General features: G+C 40.5%; 1 protein-coding gene across 3 annotated transcripts in view; it reads right to left on the reverse strand.

Annotated features, from left to right (window-relative positions):
• The window catches only part of LOC137084072 (tyrosine-protein kinase receptor UFO), a 58,337-nt gene extending 48,773 nt beyond the window's left edge, over positions 1 to 9,564 (reverse strand). For 2 of the 3 annotated variants that reach the window (XM_067450005.1, XM_067450004.1), the window contains exons 1-4: positions 8,940 to 9,564; positions 3,166 to 3,373; positions 2,460 to 2,560; positions 2,069 to 2,251 (exon numbers count right to left, since the gene is read on the reverse strand). In XM_067450005.1, coding sequence (XP_067306106.1) covers positions 2,069 to 2,251; positions 2,460 to 2,560; positions 3,166 to 3,373; positions 8,940 to 9,132 — 685 coding nt within the window. In that variant the 5' untranslated portion in view covers positions 9,133 to 9,564. Of the gene's footprint in view, positions 1 to 2,068; positions 2,252 to 2,459; positions 2,561 to 3,165; positions 3,374 to 3,517; positions 3,624 to 8,939 lie in introns of those variants that run through there. The other variant, XM_067450007.1, reaches the window with a different exon arrangement.
• Positions 9,565 to 10,868: the final 1,304 nt, after the last annotated feature.

Consider the following 10,868-nt stretch of genomic DNA (forward strand, 5'->3'; position numbering starts at 1 on the left):
ATACATTTGCCTTAAAGACATCAACACCTAAATGCCAAAGTATACTTCGCTTTTACACGAGTACAGTGCACATGCCGCGAATGTTGTCATCAAGAGAGTACGCTCGTACAGAAGTACCACTTGATTTTTCGAACCGCGCGTACTTTGTACGTGAAGTTTTTATTAACAAAATTTCGGGAGGAGCACGTGCAGATAATTAAACCTGACTAAACACAAGTGGAGCACGCTCATATAATTAAACCTAATTAAACACAAGTGGAGCACATCAAGCTAATCAACGATAAGAGGGGTGTATAAATACAGCTGATTTACCTTCTCTCGTTGACCATTTTCATTTTAGCATCCCTCCACCATCCCATCTCCTCACTTGATTCTAACAAACTCTTATTAGATGTCAACACAATCTATAATATACTCCAGTCCAGTTCTAGAGTATCTCTATCATGAGGGGGTACTCTGGGTTCGGGCAAAATTCGGGCGCCCTCCCCTGGACAGCACGCCAAATACACATAATCTTTACTCTATAATCTTTAATTTGATGTAAGTGTGAACTAGTGAAATGAAGGTTGCACATGCACATTTTATTAGATTTTTTTCCCAGTATTTACATGGGGTTTAACTTGTGGTGAGAGATTGTCGAATGCCTGTGTAAGCGTATGAATCAAAAGAAGAATACTTTTCAAAGATGTGCTTTCGACTGTGTGCACACGTCCACGTACATGTATAAAAATAAGTATACTTTAGGCTTAAGGCACTCTTCTCTGCTCAGATACATAAATAATTAGCCTTTATATACAGTGGGCCCTATCTTGCACCCAGCGCAATTGACTTTGTTCACCGACGCATGTGTCATTCCTATTTTGCACCTGCGCAAAGCTCGCTTTTCCCTCCACAGAAGCACGTCGCTAAACTAGTGAATGAACTTGCGCTCCCTGGGCGGTTCAGCGCAAAAAAGGAGGCGTGTTCCGGCGCAAACAATCCCTGGTGCTATTTTGCTGTTCCATTAAACAGTTGCGCCACTGACCAGAAAAAACCCAGTTTAAAGTCAGTGGCGTGTCAGTGTTCATTATGCTATTTTAAGGGCGCATGCTTGACCATAATGTACAGCGTGCACAACGCGCATACACTTTGCTCATGTAATCTACACAGATGCAACAGTTATTTTTGCAAATCATAAATTGTTACACTAAAAAAATATTAACACATGAGATGACGGAAATCCTTGTGGTGTGCTACGAAAATGTGAAAAAATAGGCATAAATCTAGCTTACAAATTATTCAGGCTTATTGTAGTAATTAAGGATCAGACCTGTTTGCCCAATAGTGGCAAGACATATATGTAGAGAAGGACATCTGACAAATTGGTTTGTCCGTCAAGAACCAGGAAAAAAAATCGACTGAAAAAACTGTTTAACTGACGCCTGTTTAACCGACGCTATTTTGGGTGGGTTTCTCCCATCCCCATACAACACAACTTCTCTGTCTTTCACTGCTCTTACAAGAACATCAGTCTCCTCGGCTGTGAACCGCTCCTGGCGTGCGCCTGGTAAATACGCCATAATAATAGCGATCCATAATGGACCTTGCACAGCTGCTTTTAAAGGGAATGTTGGATGACGCTCTGATTGGTTTATTCACGTTACGCCCAAACCACACCTATGAATAATGACGCTACTTCAGACCAACCCATTTTAGATTTGCGCCGGGCGCAAGAGCCATTTATCCCGCCGGGAAAATAGCAACAGCGCCGAGACCCGCTCACAAAATTACTTGCGCTTCGCGCTTTGATACTTGCGTTTCAGATCGTTAAAATAGGGCCCATAATGTTTCTTGTGTAACGCAATTTCTGTACTAGTTCTATATGTATCCTTGGTGCAGAAAATGTCTGAGGGACTTCATTCAAGACGAAATTTCATTGGTAAAATATTTGTAATCTCACAGACAGACATCAAGTGTGATAAATGAGCATTGCTCTTTGAAATAAAAGATAAGCTATGGGAAAACAAGGTTTACAAGGAAATAAAAGCTGTATATAACAGCATACAGTTGTGTCAGGATAGGTAAATACCTGAGATGTCGAGTGTTGAGGGCGACAGGGATATTGGGTCATCCAGGTTATTGAGAGGAGCCCCGTCCAGCAGCCAGATGACCCGTACAGGTTCAGGAGGACCATGAGCCTCACAGCGCAGACTCAGCCCTACATTAGCCACTACTGACAAATGGTGCGGCTCCACTGAGAAATGAGGAAGACCTTAAGAAGAAACAAAGAGAGATCAGGAATCCATAAATGCATCAATAATGTGCTATCCCATCAGTGTAGTCTACTGTTAGTCTCTCTCAACCCAGGCCAGACTCCCAGTTTGTTTCCACCTCTCTGCACATATGTTTCCACCAAAAAGCCGATGTGAATTTAAAGAGAACATTGGATTTAAGTAACATACACTAAATGAAGATAATACCTTCTACTTGGATGTGCCCCTCAATGGATAATGTCTCCTCTAAACCAGAGTAAACCGCACACTGATAGGCGCCCATATCTGAGAGCTGTATCTCCTCTATCCTGTAAGCAGAAAGCAGATGCTATTAACCTGAAACTGCATTCACATTTTGATGTGTTCATTTGGCAAACACATTTCTCCCGAAGCTTATTTCAATGCTTTCAAGGTTTTAATTGTATCAGTATGTATTTTCATTGCGATAGCACCAATCAGCTTTACAGGAGGTTTTGAAAATGTTAATGTATTTATGTAGGCTGGGTATTACCAGTGTTGGGGGTTACAGGTAATGAGATTACTTTCAGAAGTAGAGAGTCAAGTAATGTATTATTTTTTTTAGAATTTATAGCATTATACCCTATTTTCTTTTCTAATAAGCAACAAGTTTTTTATTACTGGTAAAATAGTCATACTGGTTTATAATTGAAAATATATCCGCAAACCAAGCATGTCACTTCAATATTTAAAGAGAAAGAGCCTCCGTCAACTGCCACTGAGAAAAAGTGACATAAATGTTACTGTCTATTCATATTTATGATGCTACATGCTTCAGGCATTAATGCAATAATGTACATTACACGCTAGTTATAAAAGTAATGGTCCCCAACACCAATCATGGACAGAGAATAGCAGTGTAAATGTCACAGACACGTAAAGATGGCATTCCTACTTGAGTTCACTGATAACCAGCCAGCTGTTCTCATCTACGGGGAACTGCATCTGGTTGTTGTCTGCAAAGTCCAGCGGTTGTCCCTCCCTCAGCCAGATCACATCCAGGGGTCCATGGTCCACCCCGTCCGCTCGCAGGATGCACTGAAGCACCACTTGCTTCCCAAGAGAAGAGGTCACGTTCCCAGGGCTCTGCGTGAAATGTAGCCCTGCGCAGTGCAGGAAAATCATGGAAAACCCATCAAGTCAAGTCAAGTCAAATCACTTCAGCTTCCACAACCTGTGTTAGTTTTGAACAGTAGATGAAGTAAGCAAATTTGATGTACTTTGAAATATACTATGAGGCTACATACTTGCCACATCAAGGTTTTTACATGGACGTCAAAACACTACTACGGTAAATGACCACAAAAACATGCTGCTTTTTTGGTAATTGTTTGTCAATTATTTATAATTTGCAGATGTTTGAAAGTCAGATGTTTGATGGTCATCATACTGAAAGGGTTCATCCATCATTTCGGAAGATGACTTTACAGACTTTATAAAAACTAGCTGTTCACATTCCCTGAGGAAAACTGGGCGTGGCTCTTGCTAGGGTCATTTCTATGCGGTGGCTACGGTGTTTTAAATGTTTTAGGTTGTTTCTCTGTGGGGCTCAGCTGTTCTAAATCAGTGGTTCCCAGCCCTGGTCCTTAATTATCTTACACACCTATTTCTGGTCTTGTAGTCTCACAGATGAGCTGAATTGGGGGGAGTCCTGGACATGGGCTATATATGATATGGCTCAGGCCCTTCCATTTAAAGGGTTAGTTCACCCAAAAATTAAATTTCTTTCATTAACTCCTCACCCTAATGTCGTTCCACACCCGTAAGACCTCCGTTCATCTTCAGAACACAGTTTAAGATATTTTAGATTTAGTCCGAGGCCTTTCTGTCCTTTGAATGTAAGTGTATGCCCACTTGCTGTCCACGTCCAGAAGGGAATGAAACATCATCAGAGTAGTCCATATGTGACATCAGTGGGTTAGTTAGACTCTTTTGAAGCGTCAACAATACATTTTGGTCCAAAAATAACAAAAAATACAACTTTATTCAGCATTGTCTTCTCTTCCGTGTTCCTCAAATAAAGAATCAAACGGTCATGATTCAAGATTCGGATCGCGTGTCAAACTGGCAAACTGCTGAAATCACGTGACATTGGCGATACGAATCACGAATCAATCTGATGATTCGCAAAAATTTGATTCTTTATTTGAGGTTTTTGAAAACAAACACGGAAGAGAAGACAATGCTGAATAAATTCGTATTTTTGTTATTTTTGGACAAAAAATTTTTATTGTCGACGCTTCAAAAGAGTCTATCTAACCCACTGATGTCACATATGGACTACTTTGAGGATGTTTTCATTCCCTTCTGGACGTGGACATCAAGTGGGCATACACTTACATTCAAAGGACAGAAAGCCCTCGGACTAAATCTAAAATATCTGAAACTGTGTCTAAAGATGAATGGAGGGGTGTGGAGCGACATTAGGGTGAGGAGTTAATTAAAGAAATTTCATTTTTGGGTAAACTAACCCTTTAAGTCTAAGGGTTTTTTGCCTTCCTGTCTCTTAGTAGAAGTGAACATCACATGAACTTATCAGACAAACCTCCTATTCAATGCCAGTGGGGTGGTGTAGCTCTGTGAACTGATTTTGTAGGGGAGGCATTCAAAAACACAACCCTCCCTCGTATGGATTTTTAGGATGTGAAAAAGACTAAGACTGCAAATCAGCTCTCTGTCAAACATCAGCTTGGCCCCGGTGATTCACTTTCCATTGGTTACATGCATGTCCATCTGCCTGGAGAATTGAAATGTTTTAAATTCTTTAGTCAGCATGGAGTCGATAACAAGCCCTGCAGCTGAAGCCGGAGAGATACCAGAGGCATGTAATCCAGCCAGATCCTTGCAGTTTAGCTTCGGGTGACGCAACTCATTCTGAATTCCTTCCTGCTTAATAACTTTAGTTTTGGATTTTCTCAAAGATGTCAGACACTGCACTGACCCCTAACCTTTAACCCTGTGAAAATCATTCCACACAGTGTGACATGGCATCCAAAACACTTACACACACAGCCATCCCTCTTCTATTTGTGTCTACTTTCTCAACAACAAGAAGAAAAAAACATTCACATTCAGGAGCACACTCAACAGAAACACTTAGAGATTTAAGTTAAAGGATTTAAATTCCTTCCAGTGCATCTGGAGTGTGTTTAAATATGAACAACATATTGACACAGTCAGTCTTTCAGGAAAGTTTTAGCAGAACACATACACACACTTAAATGACACTTAATACTCCTGGCATTGCTTAATTGTATTGCTATAGCAGCTTTTAGCTTCACTAGCTCTTTTAAACATCTCTCCTTTTACGATGGTCTGAAAGTGGGCAGTCACCTCTGAGCTGGACTCTCTTTGTGGGCATGCAGCATCCTTTTAAATATGAATTGAAAGTCAACTTAACTTCCGTGATGTGGCATATTTTTCTTAAGAAACTGTGTATTCATCAAGAATACATTTCTGTATTTCTGTAAGAAGAAACTTTCCAGTGAGAACTGATTGTATTGTGAAAAGTGGCTTCTATATGACAGTCTTGCAATAAATTGCACTGATCAGTTGCGCTTGTCAAAATTGTATATTTTAGTCCATGGCATGCCTGTTAGGTTTGAGACCAACTATACACTATACTGACAAAAGTATTGGATCACCCCTCCAAATGATTGAATTCAGGTGTTCCAATCACTTCCATGATCAAAGGTCTATAAAATCAAGGACCTAGGCATGCGGATGCTTCTACAAACATTTGTGAAAGAATGGGTCGCTCTCAGGAGCTCAGTGAAGTCAACCGTGGTACCGTGTTAGGTTGCCATCTGTGCATTAAGTCCATTTGTAACAAAAGTTTCACTACTAACTATTCTATGGTCAACTGTTAGTGATATTATAACAAAGTGGAAGCAATTGGGAACAACAGCAACTAAAATCACAGAGCCGGGTCAGCGCAAGCTGAGGTGCACAGTGTGCAGAAGTCGCCAACTTTCTGCAGTCAATAGCTACAGACCTCCAGACTTTGTGTGGGCTTCAAATTCAGACTCAATAACAGTGTGTAGAGAGCTTCATGGAATGGGTTTCCATGGCCGAGCAGCTCATCCAAGCCTTAAATCAATCGATCAATCAACTTATTTATATAGTGCTTTTACAATGACGATTGTTTCAAAGCAGCTTCACAGTGTTAAACAGTGTTAAAATATTGCAACAAAATTTGATTCGTCTGTACAGTCGTTCTGGAGAAAATGTAGAAGTTATCAGCTTATTTTAATTTATCATAAAGCGACAATGTTGGCAGATCAGTATTATAGTTTATAGAATTAAATAAGTTAAATAAATAAATTGTATTTGTATATTTAGTTTGCAATCATAATTTTAGTGTCCCCAACTGAGCACGCCAAGCCAAAGGCTACAGTGCAATCACCAAGTGCAATGTAAAGCATGGGATGCAATGGTTTAAAACACATCGCCACTGGACTCTAGGGCAGTGGAGACGTGTTCTCTGGAGTGACGAATCACGCTTCTCTGTTTGGCAATCCGATGGACGATCCCTGACTGCATGTGTAAAGTGTAAAGTTTGGTGGGGGGGAGATTATGATGTGGGTTGTTTTTTTAGGGGTTGGGCTTGGCCCCTTAGTTACAGCGAATGTAACTCTTAATGCTTCAGCATATCAAGACATTTTGGACAATTTCATGCTCCCAAATTTATGATAAAAGTTTGGGGTGGGCCCCTTCCTGTTCCGACATGACTGTGTGCCAGTGCACAAAGCAAGGTCCATAAAGACATGGCAGAACGAATTTGGTGTGGAGGAACTTGACTGGCCTGCACAGTCAACTGATGCTGGGCGAGAAGGCCTGGCTCACAGTCCTTCTCCTCCAACATCAGTGTATAACCTCACAAATGCGCTTGACAAAAAAAAAAAGACTAACAATTCCCATAAACACACTCCTTAACCTTGTAGAAAGCCTTCCCAGAAGAGTTGAAGTTGTTATAGCTGCAAAGGATGGGCCAACTACACATTAAACCCTACAGATTGAGAATGGTATGCCATTAAAGTTCATGCGCAAGTAAAGGCAGGTGTCCCAAAACTTTTGACAATATAGTATATATCATCTTTATACAGTTTACTGCTAAAATTTGACAAATGTAATGCTATAAGCAAGAAAATGTGCCCAGTTTTGATCCCCTTTTGACTTTCCTTTCTGCATTTTTAATTATAGCACTTCCTCCACAACACTATATTGTACAGTGCTGTAAAATGTTATAGTGTTTCTCTCATCAGTAAACCTTACCGATGCACGTCAAAGACAACAGCTAACATGCCGGAAAAGTTGTCCCTCTCCATTATCAGCCCAGTCTTACACACAGACACATCACTTTTTCTTTCCTCCTTTATGTTTTCACTTGTCCGCCAATCTTAATCTCCCCCTGTGGCTTTTTATTCCATTCTTCATTCAATTCATCCCCTGATCCGTCCCTTTGCCCCAAGCTCAATCCATCATTTCCCCTGTCTGATTCAGCATGGCCCCTAAGTCACATTCTTTTTTATATCCCTCATCGGTCCCCACATTATTCCACGCTGCATGTTTAGGCTGCCCGTCTTCAGAGTCTGGGAGATTTGATGAGAGAGTTTGATAAGTGTCCGATCTGCCAGACTTATGGTAGAAAGACATCACATCATGTCTCAGAGGGCCACTCACAGACAACTTTTAACAACTGTAAGTTTGTCTGGTAAACACTCAAAAACAATTATCTTGCGCAAGACACTGTTACAAACAACTTTTACATTTACAGAGGAAAATGTGAATTGTGCTTGCCTGTGCTAAAAACAGTCGCTGCCATGATGCAATGCGGTTGCTAGGATGTTCTGGCTGATTGCTAAGGTCATTCAATGCTATTGTTATGGTGTTGTTAGGGGGTGGTCTCTTAATAACCCAAGTCAAAAGAGCCCACCCTCAAGTCTAAAAGATATTCTCATCTCGAGATATACCTCAGGTCCCTAGGATTGAGCTTTGGTTTGTCACGAAAAAACAGTCCCATTGTTTACAACAACAAAAAAATGAAGAAGAAGAAGAAAGGTAGAAGAAGAAGAAGAAGAAGAAGAAGAAGAAGAAGAAGAAGAAGAAGAAGAAGAAGAAGAAGAAGAAGAAGAAGAAGAAGAAGCTTGTTGTAAAGCTTCGTTCGCTGTAATCATCTTTTAGATCTCACATATAATCAGTGCATCTCATTGATGACAAACAAACATATGCCCTCAGAAGGTTTTGGGCACAGTCACAAGCTTTTCTTATGACATTAATTTGTCTGAATTGCAATTTGAAATTTGGTCAGTTTTAATGACTATAAAAAAGTTCCTTCAAATTCACACTACAGAGTAACCACAGAGTTTATCCGATTTAAATAGGAGTGTGTTCATCTTTATTTTAACACTATATCCATTACTTTATTGCGTCAAACAAAAGCACTTTATTGCATTACTTGCCAAAGAGAAATAGTTTTTTCTAATGGCATTCAGACCTTTTTTTAAAAGCGTCCGAATACTTTTCCATATTTAAAACTTTTCAGACCACTAGTAGGCTATGCCCATACTATAACGATTGATATTCAATCGGGATAAATGATCAGGAAACATTCAACCTTTAATGCACTGAACTGAAAACATTTTAAATAAAACAAATCTCGTAGCCTACCTGACACATCCTCCGCGGACCCGAGGCGCAAAACTATCACGAGTAACAGGGTGATAAGGTTCGACCGGGTCATTCTTTTGTCTGGTTTCGGAATCCGGCTCGGTTTTTGTCCGGTCCAGTTCGGCATCGGTGGCGTGTGGGAATCGGTGGCGGTGGACTCAGATCGCATCATCATCATCATCATCCTCATCATCGCATCGCTCCGGCGCTTACGCGAGCTTCAGCTTTCCACAGATGAGCGCTTCTGTCGGATTCCTTAGTAAACTTCAGAAAGGTTAAGAAGGAAAAGAGAGAAAAACGCCAATCCTCAAGTTCAAAATAAAAGCTGTCGAGTCGTCCTCAAAACTGTCGTCTGTTGAATCCAAAAACAGTGCAAGCTGTAAATTTTCTTTCTTCTTTTTTAAGCTCAAAAAGTTTTTAGTGATCCTGAACGTGAAGTAATCTATTGAAGCGCGTGAAGCCAAAGCCAAAAAGCGCTCCGGAGTTCCAACCAGAGTTGTGTTATTTTTGGAATCACGATGCGAATTTTCTTTTCTTTTCAGAATTTCCTTTTGCCTCCAAAACTCTCTTCCATCAGAACGCCTTTATTCCCCCTTCAGACAAACTCACATTCCTCCACTCAACTTTTGTCCATTCTTTCTCCTCCCCTCCACCATCTCACCCTCCCTCTCGGTGCTCCAATACACAACAACCCCCTTCACCTAGACAGACTGCTGGGTTTTAGCCTAAGTCTACAGACCAACGAAAAATATAAATAGTACTTAAAATCTTACTGAAATAGTCTAAGGACTCATACTTTTTTATATGACTAAAGTTAAAGTTTGTAGTGACAGCTTGTTTTTCAAAGAAAGTTTGTCCACACCCTTCATCCCAGGATGCACTTCATGATGGCATCTAGACATAAATCCCATACTTCCACGTGTGTTATTTTATAGTTTTTATGATTTTTACAATTACTCAAAAAATTGCGAGACAGCAATAAGTCATCTAAACTTGTAACTGGCAGACTTGTAAACTGTTCAATCTATTCGAGTAAAATATTTCTAAAATGCATGAATCACTTCATATGAACCACTCTTCTATTGTAATTGTGTTATTGTATTACAATGATTGCCACATTTTTGAAACTGAATTACAAAAGAGAAAGCACATCAAGGATACTATGCTAAATTATATTAATTTGTGGGGTAAAAAAACACAACTTATTTTACCTCAAGCACAAGATGGCTTCTCAACCAACGCCATGTGAGCATCTGTGTTTAGATGAAGACATAAAATTCAGTCACATTGAGTATAAAATGTAGGCAAGACAATACTTGGTGTGGCCCTGTGTGGGTATGTATGTACATAATCTCTTATTTTCTAGTTTGTTATGTTTCTCTCATGTTGTGTCTGTAGCTGAGATAGTACAGCGTGTTCATACAGGGCTCAGGAGAAATTGATAAATACGGGTGACGCTTGTTTGGGTGAACGCAGGGAGAGTGTAAGAGGTGTGATTCACACACCCTTCATGAATAATTGATTCCAACTTTTTCCCATGAAAACGCAAGGGTTGGTTGCTGCGCTCTCAGGTTGCTTTGGATGGAGAGTTCCCTGGCCCTTTAAGAGGAGGTTGAGGGGTCCGTGCAGTGTTCCCAGGGTCTTTAATGGAGACAGATCCCATCTGAGAAAGACCCCATTGTGTCCTTGCTTTTCAAAAGAAACCAAGGAATCAAGCTCTCTCTCTCTCTCTCTCTCTCTCTCTCTCTCTCTCTCTCTCTCTCTCTCTCTCTCTCTCTCTCTCTCTCTCTCTCTCTCTCTCTCTCTCTCTCTCTGTGACACACACAAATACACAGACAGAGACAGGGGAGATAAAAGAGGCAGAAAGTATCAAACATGGTCTTAAAAGAATGGGAGGGTGGGGGTGCTAAATACTGAGGAGATGAAGAG

The sequence above is a fragment of the Pseudorasbora parva genome, chromosome 8, assembly GCF_024679245.1.
Source record: "Pseudorasbora parva isolate DD20220531a chromosome 8, ASM2467924v1, whole genome shotgun sequence".
In the NCBI taxonomy this organism is placed as follows: domain Eukaryota; kingdom Metazoa; phylum Chordata; class Actinopteri; order Cypriniformes; family Gobionidae; genus Pseudorasbora; species Pseudorasbora parva.